The sequence below is a fragment of the Panulirus ornatus genome, chromosome 15 (genome assembly GCF_036320965.1).
Source record: "Panulirus ornatus isolate Po-2019 chromosome 15, ASM3632096v1, whole genome shotgun sequence".
NCBI lineage: Eukaryota > Metazoa > Arthropoda > Malacostraca > Decapoda > Palinuridae > Panulirus > Panulirus ornatus.
This window is the reverse complement of record NC_092238.1, coordinates 2,701,149-2,719,795: the sequence shown is the minus strand read 5'-3', so window position 1 is coordinate 2,719,795 and position 18,647 is coordinate 2,701,149. Positions and strand designations below refer to the sequence as shown.

General features: G+C 41.5%; 2 protein-coding genes across 2 annotated transcripts in view; one reads left to right on the top strand and one right to left on the bottom strand.

Moving 5' to 3' along the window:
• The first annotated feature begins 1,244 nt into the window (after positions 1 to 1,244).
• On the top strand, positions 1,245 to 8,847 carry LOC139753677 (uncharacterized). Its single transcript, XM_071670348.1, has 5 exons — positions 1,245 to 1,384; positions 3,924 to 4,684; positions 5,105 to 5,161; positions 6,433 to 6,753; positions 8,118 to 8,847. Exons 1-5 carry the CDS (start codon positions 1,378 to 1,380, stop codon positions 8,703 to 8,705), a joined length of 1,734 nt encoding a protein of 577 aa, XP_071526449.1. The 5' UTR covers positions 1,245 to 1,377; the 3' UTR covers positions 8,706 to 8,847.
• A 4,566-nt stretch (positions 8,848 to 13,413) lies between these two features.
• Oseg6 (intraflagellar transport protein Oseg6) overlaps positions 13,414 to 18,647 on the bottom strand; it is a 44,046-nt gene continuing 38,812 nt past the window's right edge. Inside the window, exons 27-28 of the mRNA XM_071670347.1 lie at positions 15,706 to 15,782; positions 13,414 to 13,908 (exon numbers count right to left, since the gene is read on the bottom strand). Of these exons, the coding sequence (XP_071526448.1) occupies positions 13,794 to 13,908; positions 15,706 to 15,782 (192 nt within the window). The 3' untranslated portion in view covers positions 13,414 to 13,793. The remainder of the gene's footprint in view (positions 13,909 to 15,705; positions 15,783 to 18,647) is intronic.

The window sequence follows — 18,647 nt, the reverse complement described above, 5'->3', positions numbered from 1 at the left end:
CAACAGTACCAAGCGGACTAGGAAACAGTCCTAAGCTGGCCTGGAACAAAGCCACACTGAACGGTGCCACACTGGCTAGTAAACAGTGTTACACTGGCTTAGAACGGTGCCACGTTGGCTGATGATAGTGCTACGCTGGCTTAGAATAGCCACGCTGGCTAGAAAAAAATGCCACTGTGGCTAGTATACACTGCCACGCTGGCTAGTAAACAATGCCACGTTGGCTGGTGACAGTGCCACGCTGGCTAGTATACAGTGCCACGCTGGCTAGTAAACAATGCCACGTTGGCTGGTGACAGTGCCACGCTGGCCAGTATACAGTGCCACGCTGGCCAGTATACAATGCCACGCTGGCTAGTATACAGTGCCACGCTGGCCAGTATACAGTGCCACGCTGGCTGGTAACAGTGCCACGCTGGCCAGTATACAGTGCCACGCTGGCCAGTATACAATGCCACGCTGGCTAGTATACAGTGCCACACTGGCCAGTATACAGTGCCACGCTGGCTGGTGACAGTGCCACGCTGGCCAGTATACAGTGCCACGCTGGCTAGTAAACAATGCCACGCTGGCTAGTATACAGTGCCACGCTGGCCAGTATACAGTGCCACGCTGGCTGGTAATAGTGCCACGCTGGCTAGTATACAGTGCCACGCTGGCTGGTGACAGTGCCACGCTGGCTAGTATACTGTGCCACGCTGGCTGGTGACAGTGCCACGCTGGCTAGTATACAGTGCCACGCTGGCTAGTATACAGTGCCACGCTTGCTGGTGACAGTGCCACTCTAGCTAGTATACAGTGCCACGCTGGCTAGTATACAGTGCCACGCTTGCTGGTGACAGTGCCACGCTAGCTAGTATACAGTGCCATGCCGGGTATTAAACAGTGCCACGTTGGCTGATGACAGTGCCGCTCTGGTTCGTAAACAGTGCCACGCTGGCAGTAGTAATTTGTCGCTCGCTGACAGCACCTGGTTTATGTGATATGAGACATCTCTCTCATGAGGACACTAAGTATTGCTGGGGTTCTCATGGATCCTCCATATTCTGGTCCAGCAGACGGCGACCTCTGAAAGGAAGGTCAGGCAGAGGGCACTAGTGAACGGTAGGAGGATGGGGTGCACGAAGGGAGACATTAGGGAACAACGTCAGGACCTACTGGGGAACGGTACCTGCCATATTATCTTCACTTCCCTAAAATCGTTGTAGAATAAAATCTGATTTTCCAGATAACGTGAGTCAGCAGGACCCGACTGGTATACACTGACCAGGAGAGAAAAGTTCCGCGGAGTTGACAGGATCCACCAGGCAGCGACAGGATCCACCAGGCGGCGACAGGATCCACCAGGCGGCGACAGGATCCATCAGGCCGTAGAGTATGAAATGTAAGGCAGAGGCAGAATCTGCGACCACGAGATTTTGTCATTAGACTTTGTGGACTCCTGTGGTGTAGCGGTTAGGGTTCCTGACCGTGACGCATTCACGGGCCGCCCAGGGTCGAGCGCATAGGTTCATTCCTGTTTACTGCAGTCGGTCCAGTCAACCCAGCTGGTTTGGTCGATAAAATGGGTACCTGGCTCAGGATGGCCTTGATTAGGGGTTCTCAGTTGTCCGTGTCGTCTCAGCTGACATAGAAAAAAAAAAGACAGGAGTAGAGCTCGCCACATAGAGAGAGAGAGAGAGAGAGAGAGAGAGAGAGAGAGAGAGAGAGAGAGAGAGAGAGAGAGAGAGAGAGAGAGAGAATCAAAAGCTCAAGGTTTATTTGGATCATGTATTTTCTTCATTTCTCAGTACACAGGAAATCGTACTTCCAGTCATTTGCTTTCTTCAGCGGCGACCTGTTGTACTGTACGGTGAGGGAGGTTTGCACTCTTAGGGGCCCCATCTTTTCAACTTTCTATAATATCATACAGCTTAAACATTTCTGTGTCGCTTGCGTTCACCATGTCATCGCCGTGTTCCAATCATCCACCACACTTATCGTGAGGCAGTGCATCTACTTCTGCACGTCTCTCTTAGCAACATTCTTTCTACGAATCTCACGGAGAACCGATCAACTAGCGACATCATGAAACTGAGTTAGTAACATAAAGGCATGATGGTCAAGTCACCCCCTACTCTTCTCTCCTCAAGGTGGTCAACTCGCTGATCTCTAGCGTCTCTGTGTAGCACTTTGATTCAGGTATTATCTTTATTCCCCTCCTCTGGATCCTCCCAATTAAATCTAAGTGCTTCTTGAAGTGCGATGATGACCAGACTTGAGCAGCATAGTCTTGGTGTGGTAAACATTGTGTATAGCCTAATGAGCATTTTGTTATCCATGTTGTGAATAGCCTAACGACTGTTTCGTTATCCATGTTGTGAATAGCCTAACAAGCATTTTCGCATCCATGTTGTGAATAGCTTAACGAGCATTTCGTCATCCATGTTGTGAACAGCCTAACGACTATTTCGTTATCCATGTTGTGAATAGCCTAACGGGCATTTCGTCATCCATGTACGTAAACACTGTCCTAGTATTTGCCAGCAGACAATTTAATTCCTATGTAGTTCACCTGATGTGTAGGGCTCTGGCATCTCTTTAATCACACCGTCATTTCCCAAGTTTCTCTGAAGTATTTTGGGACTTCGACAGAGAAGTAAAGGTGTCCAGCTTTGCAGTACTTAAGTTAAAGTAGATCGCAAATATTCTACTGAAGGAGAGTAACGTCCACAGTTGGTTGCTGCTGCTTCGTGACAGACCACCACTGGTTGTTTTTATATTATTAGTGACTACCACTGAATATTGCTACTTCGTTATTGACCACCGCTGGTCCTGTTTTACTTCGTTACTGACCACCACAGATTATTCATGATGTAACACCGCTCCAGCAACATAGGTTCCACTATTCGAATCATCCCTAAATCATCTGAGACCCCCGGGGCTCTGAGAGAAGGATCCCTGTGATGTGTGGCAAGCAGCGCCGATTTCTCTTACTACACACTTTCCTCACGCTACGATACTCACACCTGCTGAAAGTTGGCGTAGGAGTTCCCAGTTATTACGCATCAGAATAGATGTAAGCACTTCACTTTCTGCGCAGTGTAAACCCAAAATGGTTCAGTTAAGTTTCTCGTCTTCATTCCTCATTTACTTTTACCAGTCATCTACATTCCCAACATTCACCCCATGTGTACTTTTCGCAATTTGCCCTCAACAACATTAACTTGAGGATATGGCGAAAGAATATATTAAGTAGACATCAGAATGCGAGATATAAGGATCATTCACACAAGATGAAGCATGTCATTCTCTGTATTAACATTATCTGGCTTAAAGCTTAAATATTTTAGTTGGCTGCAGATAAATACCACCATCAATATGTTCTGCAGATTATGTCACATGTGCATCTCCAAACGTAAACTAGTATGTTTTATTGGAAGTTGTGTGTGTAGTTTTGATGTTATTCACAGCAGTTTGTACCGCAAGTGTGTGCTAGTGTCACGATGATGAAGGGTCTTTTCGCATCGTGTGAAATATAATCGATTAACCTGTGTAGGTGCCAGTGTACTTTCTACATTCCTTTCTAAGAATCAGTGTTTCCTAGTCCTCCTTGCAATGTGAGTTACAGTGACGTTGCCGTAACGAGTGTTAGTTTTTAAGTTACAATTAAATTTCCCGTTTGTGTCAGTGTTCAGGTTGTGATGAATTCTGTGAAGTATCAGCATTTGTCATGTAGTGAGGTCTGCCCCTGTAATTGTCGCTGCCTCAATTATATTGGCTTCCCACCTGTATCTATTGAGCTCTACGGACGTTACCCTTGGAAGCGTCATTCATCGAGCCATAATGTTCTCCTCTCACCCTCCCCGCACTAATATCGGAGCTGTGTTTCTCCTCCGTCATTATAATCATCCCAACTTAATTTCGGTATCATCTCCCTCCAGCAGTTCTGTTCCGTCGCTTCCTCGTGCTCGTGCACCTGGTGGTACTGATCCACTTGGGCGTGTTCACCATCTCTCGCTTCACCAATAATAGAAATGGGGTCCCTGTGTACCTTCCCCGTGAGCGTATCCCGGAGCTTCTGAAGAAGAGAGGGCGCGTCCACATCTTTAGCGACGACATAATGCAAGGTCACGGCCCCAGGGACGACAGTGAATTAAAAAATATAGCTAACATTGTCAACCTGTCAAAGGATCAGCTTGTCATAGATGGTCACATTCCTGTTGTACCTGAAACTAGTGATGCAGCCATAAACCAGGATACAGACAGTGATGCAGAGGTCAAAACTCCACAAATAAACAAGGATACAGAGGTCAAGGCTGCAGGTATAAACAAGGATACAGAGGACGAGGCTATAGAAACAAACAAGGATAAAGAAAACAAAGCTACAGGCATAGACAATGATACAGAGGACGAAGCTGCAAACATAAACGAGGACACAGAGGACAAAGCTACAGACATAAACAAAGATTCAGAGGACCAAGCTACAAACGTAAACAATGATACAGAGGACCAAGCTGCAGGGGTAAACCAGAATGCAGAAGTTAAAACTGCAGACATAAACAAAGATACAGAGGTTAAGCCAGCTAATGCAGACAAAGTTAATGTCATAACTAATAGCCAAAACCTTCCGGAGGGCAATGAAGATATCGAAGACGCCGACAAAGACTTCGCCAAGGAAGAGGATCCTAAGGAGGAAAACAAAGTAAGTTGTAAACAAAGTGATAAGTTGAAATAGTTAGGAGTTGGAGATTATAACTAACGATATGAGATTAGCGTCCCTTGCTGATTTCGGTGCATTCGATAATGCACCGAAATCAGCATTTGAAATCTAGTTCCAACGTTACTTTGATTCACTACTATCGAATAATCATGTTTTTAAGTGAAGGCCCCAGGAAATGAAACTGTGCAGGTGAAATAGATAGTAACTTATCATTTGTTTTCAAAGATCTACCAATATGCTTTTTGTCAAATGAATTAGGTAATAACTATGGCTAAGTTGTCCAGCAAAAGCAGAAAACATTGAGCGGTCACAGTGAGCAGATATGATGTTCAATGAAATAGCATTTGCCGTAATTAATGATAAAGTTTATTTAGTAATTAGTGTATATGTTTGGCCTGGCAGGCAGACCTACAGTCACCGCGGATGTTGACTACGCTTCCTCCACACCAGACACCCACAGTAAGTGTCTCTTTGGTCACCGTTTCTACCAGCAAATTGCACCACGCGTAAACACGCACACGCTCAGTAAAAGTGTAGGGTACTCAGGACAAAATTTAACTTAGAAAAAAAAAAAGACGCAGAGAATGACAAATCAATACTGCAGGACTTGGCAGACAAATGGGTTGTACCAAAACAGAACACCAGTGAAGCAAGAGTAGATAGAAGTAGATCGTTGGTGATTTTTGGTTTGGGCCACCACATTCCAGCCAAAAGGAAAGGGTGGAAGAGGAAGTAATTCTGATTGAAAGACTTCTGGTAGCTGTAGACATAAGGAAGTAGTTCTATGAAAGATCACTAGTGGCCGTAGGCATGCCAAATGCAGTTTCTGATGTAAACGAAACAAACTGAATTGGTAGATATAGTCAAGACATAAGGGAACCACCAGTATAAACTTCCATAAGGGATTGTGTAACCGGGGAAGTTACTTAGGCAGGGTGAGAAACTTGTTAACACGAAAGAAATTCACTTTGGTAACCATCAGTGATGATAGACTACGAGAAGAATTAAAGGGATTTAAGGAATACTGTCATAAGATAAAAAAGAATATAAAAGGATACAAAAGTGACGAGAACAGAAGAGCCCTACAACAGAGGCATCTCTGACAAAATGTAAGCAAACATCGATGTACTTGTAGTACGTAAATGGAAAAGAACTGGAGTTGAAGGAAAGAATTAGAGAAAACAGACCTGTTACTGTGGGGGTGCTGTAGACAAAACTTACCGAAGAAATAAAATCTCACCTAATCTGTACGGAGGGTTGCATGTTAGCGAAGAGGGAAGGAGAAAATATAGTTGTGTTGATTTGTAATCCTCTACAGTAGTTAAATGAACCAGGACAGTAAAACAATTCGTATCATTTAGAAAGCAGCGAGATAAGCTGCTGACGGTTCGACAAATAATTTTCATTATTGAGGTGGTACAAAGTATGTCTGTCCTGTTCGTTTATCTTAAGTAAGTATAACACGCAAATAGAAGTAGGTATACGGATAATTTACATGTATTAATTCTTATTTTCAAGCTTTATGAATTTGATAGCCAAAAATGCAGCTACTTTTAAGATATTCGAGTCATCGACACTCGCAATCATCCGGGGAAGGGGCTCTCTGGTCCAAAGCTCACCAGGTGTCTTTTGTCCTAATCCTGGGAATAAGATACAAGGATCTGATAGATTAATTATTCGTCCACCACAGACCCTTTTAAACATGACTGTTATCATTACTACTGTCTAAGGAGCCCTCGACGTTCATACCGGATCAGCCGGACACCTCTCCCTTACGTCATCCTGCGGACATCCCCAAGCGGTTCTTGATTGAGGAGGCGGACTTCTGCCAGAAGCGGCCGGGGCTTCAGGTCATTGCCTACGTGCACTCCTCCATCATGCGTGTCAAACAGAGAAACGAGACCAGGGCCACCTGGGCCAATGCCTCGGCTTATGACATGGGCCACATGAGCGTCCATGTTGGCGCCGTCTTCATGGTGGGGCGAGCCAAGAACGACGTGGAACGACAGATTGTACAGGAGGAGAGTCAGCGGTACCACGACATTGTCCAGGTGGGTCAATATTCCACGGCTTTTGTGTTGGTGGATCATCACTCCACGACATTTTTCAACTCGGTCAAAATAATAACTCCAAAGAACTTTAGCCGCTTCAGTTAACCAATTCATATGGGAAACCTGTTTTATGTTGGCGCTTACCTTAGGGAAACATTACACCATTACCTCAGGGAAACACCGTGAAACTGAAACACTTCAAATGAACGATCAAATACAACTCAGCAGTTTGAAGTTATATTTTTCTTGTATCTTTTAAAGGCATTATTTAGCTACATATGAATTCAAAATTCACAAAAACAGCGTGATAAATTCTTTGCATTGACAGAACAGGTGGTATATGGACACTTATAGGAAGATGCAACTCAGAGACAAGCCGCATGTGCATTCTATGTATCATTTAAGAAATGATAATTACTGATTAGGTCTTGCATCTCGAGAGAGGTCACAGGTTATTGCTGAGGCTGGGACTTTTCTAAACATGCACCAGAAGAAAGCTGGGCACTCGTTGCTTTGTCATCCAGATTAAGTTCGCCATTGTCCAGGTGAAACAGTACTACCATGTTGGCTGGCCGGGGACATATTACCCTGACTCTCCAGGTGATTCAACATTATCATGGTGGTGTCGATGCAAGTTGACACTACCACAACACCGTCCAGGTGAAGCATTTTTACCAAGGCAGTTTCTAAATGGATAAGAATTATCACGGCATTTCCCACATGAATGAAGGCTTTTGAAGTAAACAGTTTTCTAGGTGGATGAACCCACCAAGGCATTTTTCAGACAACTGAAGACTAAATGCAAATATGCCAAACATACAAGGCATTTTGAGCTTGCCATAAACAGTTATGCTCCTGCTTGCCATATGCCCATTAGGCTATGTTTACCATGCATACAGTCAGGTCCTGTGTAATAGTCATTAAATAGCGGCCAGGCTCTTTTTACTTGCCAGGCATACAGACAGTGCCTTTACTTTCATATAATGTCAGGTCCTACCTGCTTACTACATACAGCTAGAGGTAAAGTGATAGAATAACAACGCTATTGATATAGTGTGGCAATTCAAGGTTGAAACAGATTCAAACTCATTGTGTTTGCATTTCATCAGGAATTCTTATCTTTTATGAATGGGCAACCACAGATTTTTAAATACATTTGCATCATTTATGTTAATCTTCCATTAGATATTGAAGAGAAATGTTTAAATAATGTTGGTAGCTCATTAAAATGTACAGAACATATGCAGTTAATTAACTATTATTGAGTTCTTGAGTATATTTAGGGCAAAGATCATGTTAATCTTAAAAAGAAGTATATTATTATTATAAATCAAGGATTACCATGTTTTCATGTCCATGACCAGGGTGACTATGGAGACCATTACCGCCTGTTGTCCTATAAGGGATTGTCCGCCCTCCACTGGATCAACCTCCACTGTTTACACGTTCCCTGGACTCTCCATGCAGACGATGACACTCACATCGACATATTCCTCTATTATAAGGCCCTCCAAGAACTCGATGAAGAATCTCGAGAACAGTTTATTTGTAGTCACATGTATGGACCAGCACTAAGATGGGGTCGATGGAAGGTTCGCTATGAGGAATATCCAGCCAAAAACTACCCACTTTACTGCTCTGGTGGGGCGTGGTTCCTGCAAACGAAGTTTGTTCCACAGCTTCTCAAAGCTTCCAGATCTGTTCCTTTCCTGTGGGTGGACGATGCATACCTCACTGGCCTCCTAGCCAACAAGGCTGGTATTAAGAAATTACCATTCCATAAATATTATGGAGGCCCACACTTGCAGCCTGAAAAGCTTGGGCACCAGGTGGCCTGGTTTGTAAAGTTTGCCCCACGACCTGTCTGGTGGGACATGATTGTCAACTACCATCGGAACCATTCCCTAAACAACCCTGCTAGATTTCTTCCTGAGGGAAAATTCAAATTCTGAGTTTGGGTTTTTGGGAGTTACATTTGTAAAAGTCATTGAAGTCGAGTATTCGGGATTCCTTTGCCTAGCTGGGCAACCCCAGATGCTGGAATGTAGAATGGTACCACTTTCGTACATACCAAAGAATAAGTATTGCCACTACTCCGTTGCTATCCTTCTAGAAAACTAGAGTCTTGCTTATATGGCAATCTTTATGTTACTATTTATTAATATGAAAATAACCCACAGTTCCTATACACCTTTACCTTACTTTGCTTAGGTAACCCATATATGGAGTAGCAGTTAGCATTCCTGACTAAGACGTATTCATAGGCTGCCTAGGATCCAATGCATGGGTTTGAATCCTGGTTGCAGCAGTTGGTCAGCAGTCAACCCAGCTGTTCATCTACCCCTAATGGTTTGGAGATAAAATGGGTACCTGGTTCAGGCTAGGGTGCATATAAATGTGTATAACATTAATGAAATGGCCTTGATTAGGGCCTCAGTTGTCCATGCCATCTAGGCTAACATAATATATATATATATATATATATATATATATATATATATATATATATATATATATATATATATATATATATATATACCCAAATGATGTGAGCATTACACAAAGGAGAGCTTGGGAACTTGTGTTTCATTTTCATGTGGAATACCTGCAAAGAATAGAGTGAATTGGAACGATGTGGTGTACCGGGGTCAACGTGCTGTCAGTGGATTGAACCAGGGCATGTGAAGCGTCTGGGGTAAACCATGGATAGTTTTGTGAGGCCTGGGTGTGGAAAGGGAGCTGTGGTTTCGGTGCATTACACAAGACAGCTAGAGACTGAGTGTGAACTAATGTGGCCTTTGTTTCTTTTTCTAGCGCTACCTCGCACGTGCGTGGGGGCAGGGGGTTGTTATTTCATGTGTGGCAGGGTGGCGACGAGAATGGATGAAGGCAGCAAGTATGAATATGTACATGTGTATATATGTCTGTGTATGTATAAGTTGAAATGTATAGGTATGTATAAGTGCGTGTGTGGGCGTTTATGTATGTACATGTGTATGTGGGTGGGTTGGGCCATTCTTTCGTCTGTTTCCTTGCGCAACCTCGCTAACGAGGGACACAACGACAAAGTATAAATAAAAATAATATATATATATATATATATATATATATATATATATATATATATATATATATATATATATATATAATATGTGTATGTGTGAGGCGTCTGGGTAAACCACGCAAAGTTTTGTGGAGCCTGGATGTGGAAAGGGAGCTGTGGTTTCGGTGCATTATACATGACAGCCAGAGATTGAGCGTGAACGATTGTGGCCTTTGTCTTTTCCTAGCGCTACTTCGCGCGCGTGCGGGGGGAGGAGGGTGTCATTTCATGTGTGGTGGGGTGGCAACGGGAATGAATAAAGGCAAGTATGAATTATGTACATGTGTATATATGTATATATCTGTGTATGTATATATATGTATACGTTGAAATGTATAGGTATGTATATGTGGGTGGGTTGGGCATTTCTTTCGTCTGTTTCCTTGCGCTACCTCGCTAATGTGAGAGACAGCGACAAAATATAATAGAAAAAAAAGAAATATATATATATATATATATATATATATATATATATATATATATATATATATATATCTTCTGAATATCCAAATATCCACTGCAAAGGAAGTGGATGGTCTGATTAGAAGTGGAACCATATAATCACCTTGGTGGATGAAATGTGATACCCTCAGCCACTGTTATACTCTAAATGATCATCGGTAAAATTAGTACAAGTTGTCTTAATTCATATCTATAATACTCTGTTCGTTAATAACATCATTTCTCATTTAGTTCTTTTAAAATATTGAGGGTTCTTTTCTTTGATATCATAAACATCTTAATGTATACACTGTTACATTATTGTTTTGATGTGTATGTAAACCAGTTATTAGCTGTCTACTTTTCATTGAGTTTTAATGTGAGCATGTTGTGTCTAACAAGTGTTGTTCCGCTATGTTCATTTATGTTCCTTTCCTTCGTCTAATAAAATGCAGTGACCATGGATATAGTGTTGAAGTGGTGGTCTTTCTGTCACCATCTTAGTTCCTTTGATTATTTTGAATGATGTGAACTTCAGATTCTGTAGCCTTCTCCTGCCGTGTATTATATATTGAAAGAAACACAAGTACGTCTAGAGACGATGCTGTCCCTACACCGCAATGAATAACTCTTTCTAATATGTACACCTCCCCCACCCTTTTTTCCTCCACATGTTAAAGCTAGAGAGTTACAAAACAAGTTTTTATATAAGGTAATATTTTTGGATGCTTCCAAGTGTCTTGGATAACCATAGGATGGAACAGTTGTAAATGATCTACAGTACAAAAAAAAAGTTGTCATATTGCCAGTAACTCTTCCCTATGTTGCTAGCAATATATTGGTGTATTCTTTACTTAGTAAGAAAATAATCATCAATTGCTTAAGAAATGAAGGAAATGACAAAAACCTGTTCTCTCTAAATTCTGCGTGGATGTCATGTCTTCCCACAAAAACTTCAGAAAGTTCAGAAAAATAAACAAAGAACCATCCATTCTTTTATCTATCCATTCCTATTGATTTGCCGGCAGTGCTGAGTCTGTGTCCATACTCCTGATTCTGAGGCCTTTAGTGAATTGTTGTCCCACCCAAAATCCAATGTCTCGAAAATATCTGCAGGTCCATAGAGTGCTGTCTAAGTTGTGGGTCCTTGCACGTGAATCAAAAGTAAACTAACTTGAACATGGGACTTTAGTCCTTGGGGCTTGTCTTTGCCTCCCCTTTTGATGATATTCGGTTAGAACAGTCCCAAGAGCTATCACATGGACTCTTTCTGAGTAGACACCCAATAGCCTGGTTCCCTGGTGTATCATCAGTACAGTAGCTGGGTTATGGGACCTCCTCTTACAGTATATGTACAAGCATTTTGACATTCTTGAAGATACCCCAGAGACATTTCACATCCACCTTAGTTTGGATATCAGTATTTAATTCCACATTATTAAACGTACAATGGCTCCAGAACCATTCTCACTACATGTCCATAACACCAAAAAAATTTCCATGCAAATTTAAGTACTGTTTGATTATTATTTATATAACACCACGACCCCTATTATGGGGCCCCTTCAGTTCTATGGCCGTACTAAAATCACTAACAGGGAAATGATGGACTTCTTTGGAGTGACATGTTCTTTGAAGGGATTATACTCCTTTTCATTCTTTGACAGTGACATCAACTTCAGTATATTCATTCATTTATTTATAATTACCTGAGGACATCTTTCTGAGAAAAAGTCCATGTGGTACCCTGGACCTCTTGCCAAAGGCTTCTACAGCCCAAGGCTGTGCTAATTCCTTTAGCTGGGATATGTGGACTCCTTTAGAGTAAGAAGTTCTTTGACAAGACTACCCCCAATAATACAGCCTTGCCAAAGTGACTTCATTCATACTAGTGTAGTTTGGTAACACCAAAATTAAGTGTATGACTACATTAACATATTTCCTTCAACACACCCAGATTCATGTGCTAAAGTGTTTTAAAAAAAATTACACTAATGTTAGTTGTTTTTCAATTAAGAATACAATGTACAAAAGAAATAAATATCTAAAAAATTTTATTCTTCACTGCGGCACATCAAACCTCACAATGCATCTACAAGTTTGGGGCCCAGTTTGGTTCTTGGACTAGCCTGTGTAAGAGTACTTATGAACTCTGTTGCCACCTCTCACTGGTGAGAAAGAAGTGAACTGGACTTAAGATGTTAATATCTATATATTGGAAAATGCATTTTGTACTACATTATATTTCATGGATATGTGTAGCTCTGTACTCACAATTCATAAGCCTAAGTCTTAACCTGTACCAAGAGGGTATAATTCTCAAAGACATAAACATATTTGTCATTCAAATTTGTTAAGGCCCTGATTACTTTAAACCTTCTCACCTGAGAAGAGGCCACACAGCCATGAGAGATGGAATGAAAGCATGAATTGTTCCAGCTTTATATAGCAAGCATAAATATGTGAACAATGAATATCTAAATATATACTTTTTGATAAATAGTTTGACCAGCTACATATCACATATATAGGATTTTTTACACTATTTGTAAGTCCACAACACCTGGTGCTCATAAAATGCCTTTTCCGTGTTTCTTACTACAGAAAAGGCTTTATTATCAAGCTTTTATCTAACTGGAAAGCTCTTTTATCTGAATTTCTAAATCTCTCTTATCACAAATGAACATTGTAGAAACTGATGTCAATACAATATTATCCAGCATGTTTTGGTATGCTCCCAAAGCTTATTATGGAAAGTTCCACTGCTGCAATAGTTCCTGATGCTGTCATTTTGTGGCACTATACAGTCTTCACCACCAATTTTCAGGTGCTACCCACTGTTACAATGATTTACACTCATCAAATGGGCTGATATTATCTTTTAATATTTTCTACATCCTGCAATTATGGCATCAAATACCAGCAAACAGGCAAACCATATGGCAAAGGAGTAAATTGAGAATTGTACTACTGACACTATATCAGAAAAATGACATTTATAAATGAATGCAAGACAGAGAGAGGAGCAGATTAATCTAATGAGAAAATATCATGCTGATTCATCAGTTATCTGAGATATTAAAGCACAAAAAGATTATTTTATTCAATTTCTTTCCTGAATCAGAATGAGGAAAAGCTATAAATAGGAAGAAAACTCTAACCAAACCAATATTAGAGCAGTTATACACCATACTAAAGGTGCACTAGTTTCAAGTCCATTAATGATTTACTTAAAGTTTACCAGTTTCAGGTCCATTAATGAATTACTTAAAGTTTAATTTTTTCACCTTTACTGTTTCAAATTTTTATGATTTTAGATGACTACACTGGAAAATTACAAGGTGCCTTTTTCTTACACCTGTTTGCCATTTCCTCATAAAATACCTAGATGACAATCTTTATTCCATTTTATTTTCACATCCAGTATTGCCTGTGTCTGGCTGGTGTTGGATAATAAAGCTTTTCCTGCATATCACTTCAGCAATGAAATTTTGTCTTAGTCCTGAGCATCTAGATTGAGAATAATGGATTTCCAATTTACCGATACTGGAAGTTTGTCAACTTCTAGGGGTGTGCTGCACATGGGGCAGTCCTCCCCATCTTCCACCAGCCTAAAAATGTAAAAATGCATCAGTTATAATATGCAGTGCCACACTATATCTTTTTTTTTTTTTTTTTTTTTTTTTTTGCCGCTGTCTCCCGCGTTTGCGAGGTAGCGCAAGGAAACAGACGAAAGAAATGGCCCAACCCACCCCCATACACATGTATATACATACGTCCACACACGCAAATATACATACCTACACAGCTTTCCATGGTTTACCCCAGACGCTTCACATGCCTTGATTCAGTCCACTGACAGCACGTCAACCCCGGTATACCACATCGCTCCAATTCACTCTATTCCTTGCCCTCCTTTCACCCTCCTGCATGTTCAGGCCCCGATCACACAAAATCTTTTTCACTCCATCTTTCCACCTCCAATTTGGTCTCCCTCTTCTCCTCGTTCCCTCCACCTCCGACACATATATCCTCTTGGTCAATCTTTCCTCACTCATTCTCTCCATGTGCCCAAACCATTTCAAAATACCCTCTTCCGCTCTCTCAACCACGCTCTTTTAATTTCCACACATCTCTCTTACCCTTACGTTACTTACTCGATCAAACCACCTCACACCACACATTGTCCTCAAACATCTCATTTCCAGCACATCCATCCTCCTGCGCACAACTCTATCCATAGCCCACGCCTCGCAACCATACAACATTGTTGGAACCACTATTCCTTCAAATATACCCATTTTTGCTTTCCGAGATAATGTTCTCGACTTCCACACATTCTTCAAGGCTCCCAGAATTTTCGCCCCCTCCCCCAACCTATGATCCACTTCCGCTTCCATGGTTCCATCCGCTGCCAGATCCACTCCCAGATATCTAAAACACTTCACTTCCTCCAGTTTTTCTCCATTCAAACTCACCTCCCAATTGACTTGACCCTCAACCCTACTGTACCTAATAACCTTGCTCTTATTCACATTTACTCTTAACTTTCTTCTTTCACACACTTTACCAAACTCAGTCACCAGCTTCTGCAGTTTCTCACATGAATCAGCCACCAGCGCTGTATCATCAGCGAACAACAACTGACTCACTTCCCAAGCTCTCTCATCCCCAACAGACTTCATACTTGCCCCTCTTTCCAAAACTCTTGCATTCACCTCCCTAACAACCCCATCCATAAACAAATTAAACAACCATGGAGACATCACACACCCCTGCCGCAAACCTACATTCACTGAGAACCAATCACTTTCCTCTCTTCCTACACGTACACATGCCTTACATCCTCGATAAAAACTTTTCACTGCTTCTAACAACTTGCCTCCCACACCATATATTCTTAATACCTTCCACAGAGCATCTCTATCAACTCTATCATATGCCTTCTCCAGATCCATAAATGCTACATACAAATCCATTTGCTTTTCTAAGTATTTCTCACATACATTCTTCAAAGCAAACACCTGATCCACACATCCTCTACCACTTCTGAAACCACACTGCTCTTCCCCAATCTGATGCTCTGTACATGCCTTCACCCTCTCAATCAATACCCTCCCATATAATTTACCAGGAATACTCAACAAACTTATACCTCTGTAATTTGAGCACTCACTCTTATCCCCTTTGCCTTTGTACAATGGCACTATGCACGCATTCCGCCAATCCTCAGGCACCTCACCATGAGTCATACATACATTAAATAACCTTACCAACCAGTCAACAATACAGTCATCCCCTTTTTTAATAAATTTTTTTTTTCAATTTATTAAAAAAATCATTTTAAAGCATATTATATGATTGAGAGAAGAGTCCTACAAGAATATTCAAAACACTACAATTCTTACTTTAGTAGCTCTGTTCTAACTGCTGGGAACTTGCATGAAGGGCACAAGGTAATGTCATCTGACAAAATATGACGACCCTGTTGAAAACAACACACAGTTACAAAAACTTTAAATCAGTGAAGAAAACATTCTAGAAAGCACTTTTTCAGGTTATGGAACAGAAAAACAAAGTTTATCTAAGTACTTGTATGTAAAACACAGCAATGTAGAAGTTGTATACCACACTTAAAATACAGATGCAAAGCAGCATTTACAAGCATTTGCCAAAACTTGTACACAAGTTTAGCTAATTACACTAACATAAAACTTACAGCAGTTTGATCGAGTAAGTAATGAAAAAGGTTAAGAGAATGGTGTGGTAATTGGTAATAAAAAGAGTGTGGTTGAGAGAGCTAAAGAGGGTGTGCTGAAATAGTCTGGACATATGGAGAGAATGAGAAAGGAGAGGTTGACTAAGAGGATATATATATATATATATATATATATATATATATATATATATATATATATATATATATATATATCTTTTCTTTTTCTTTTAAACTATCCGCCATTTCCCGCATTAGCGAGGTAGCGTTAAGAACAGAGGACTGGGCCTTTGTGGAATATCCTCATCTGGCCCCCCTCTGTTCCTTCTTTTAGAAAAAAAAAAAAAAAAAAAAAAAAAAAAAAAAAAAAAAAAAAACTTTGTCGCTGTCTCCCGCGTTTGCGAGGTAGCGCAAGGAAACAGACGAAAGAAATGGCCCAACCCACCCCCATACACATGTATATACATACGTCCACACACGCAAATATACATACCTACACAGCTTTCCATGGTTTACCCCAGATGCTTCACATGCCTTGATTCAATCCACTGACAGCACGTCAACCCCGGTATACCACATCGCTCCAATTCACTCTATTCCTTGCCCTCCTTTCACCCTCCTGCATGTTCAGGCCCCGATCACACAAAATCTTTTTCACTCCATCTTTCCACCTCCAATTTGGTCTCCCTCTTCTCCTCGTTCCCTCCACCTCCGACACATATATCCTCTTGGTCAATCTTTCCTCACTCATTCTCTCCATGTGACCAAACCATTTCAAAACACCCTCTTCTGCTCTCTCAACCACGCTCTTTTTATTTCCACACATCTCTCTTCCCTTACGTTACTTACTCGATCAAACCATCTCACACCACACATTGTCCTCAAACATCTCATTTCCAGCACATCCATCCTCCTGCGCACAACTCTATCCATAGTGCACGCCTCGCAACCATACAACATTGTTGGAACCACTATTCCTTCAAACATACCCATTTTTGCTTTCCGAGATAATGTTCTCGACTTCCACACATTCTTCAAGGCTCCCAGAATTTTCGCCCCCTCCCCCACCCTATGATCCACTTCCGCTTCCATATATAGATATATATATATATATATATATATATATATATATATATATATATTGGGAGCGGGGGGCTGGAAATCCTCCCCTCTCGCTTCTTTTTTTCATTTTCCAAAACAAGGAGCAGAGAAGGGGGCCAGGTGAGGATATTCCCTTAAAGGCCCACTCCTCTGTTCTTAACGCTACCTCGCTAATGCGGGAAACGGTGAATGGTATGAAAGAAAGAAAGATGTGTATATATATATATATATATTTATTTATCTATTTATTTTGCTTTGTCGCTGTCTCCCGCGTTAGCGAGGTAGCCCAAGGAAACAGACGAAAGAATGGCCCAACCCGCCCACATACACATGTATATACATACACGTCCACACACGCAAATATACATACCTATACATCTCAATGTACACATATATATACACACACAGACATATACATATATACACATGTACATAATTCATACTGTCTGCCTTTATTTGTTCCCATCGCCACCTCTCCACACATGGAATAACAACCCCTCCCCCCTCATGTGTGCGAGGTAGTGCTAGGAAAAGACACCAAAGGCCCCATTCGTTCACACTCAGTCTCTAGCTGTCATGTAATAATGCCCGAAACCACAGCTCCCTTTCCACATCCAGGCCCCACAGAACTTTCCGTGGTTTACCCCAGATGCTTCACATGCCCTGATTCAATCCATTGACAGCACGTCAACCCCGGTATACCACATCGATCCAATTCACTCTATTCCTTGCCCGCCTTTCACCCTCCTGCATGTTCAGGCCCCGATCACACAAAATCTTTTTCACTCCATCTTTCCACCTCCAATTGGGTCTCCCACTTCTCATTCCCTCCACCTCTGACACATATATTCTCTTGGTCAATCTTTCCTCACTTAGTCTTTCCATGTGCCCAAACCATTTCAAAACACCCTCTTCTGCTCTCTCAACCACGCTCTTTTTATTTCCATACATCTCTCTTACCCTTACATTACTTACTCGATCAAACCACCTCACACCACATATTGTCCTCAAACATCTCATTTCCAGCACATCCACCCTCCTGTGCACAACTCTATCCATAGCCCACGCCTCGCAACCATACAACATTGTTGGAACCACTCTATGGTTGTTTAATTTGTTTATGGATGGGGTTGTTAGGGAGGTGAATGTAAGAGTTTTGGAAAGAGGGGCAAGTATGAAGTCTGTTGGGGATGAGAGAGCTTGAGAAGTGAGTCAGTTGTTGTTCGCTGATGATACAGCACTGGTGGCTGATTCATGTGAGAAGCTGGTGACTGAGTTTGGTAAAGTGTGTGAAAGAAGAAAGTTAAGAGTAAATGTGAATAAGAGCAAGGTTATTAGATACAGTAGGGTTGAGGGTCAAGTCATTTGGGAGGTAAGTTTGAATGGAGAAAAACTGGAGGAAGTAAAGTGTTTTAGATACCTGGGAGTGGATCTGGCAGCGGATGGAACCATGGAAGCGGAAGTGAATCATAGGGTGGGGGAGGGGCGAAAATCCTGGGAACCTTGAAGAATGTGTGGAAGTCGAGAACATTA

What these genes read in the sequence shown, in the direction of transcription:
- LOC139753677 (XM_071670348.1), top strand. An exon ending in CTCCACACCAGACACCCACA is followed by an intron (nt 5,162 to 6,432) that starts GTAAGTGTCTCT and finishes CTACTGTCTAAG; the next exon opens with GAGCCCTCGACGTTCATACC. An exon ending in GGTACCACGACATTGTCCAG is followed by an intron (nt 6,754 to 8,117) that starts GTGGGTCAATAT and finishes GTCCATGACCAG; the next exon opens with GGTGACTATGGAGACCATTA.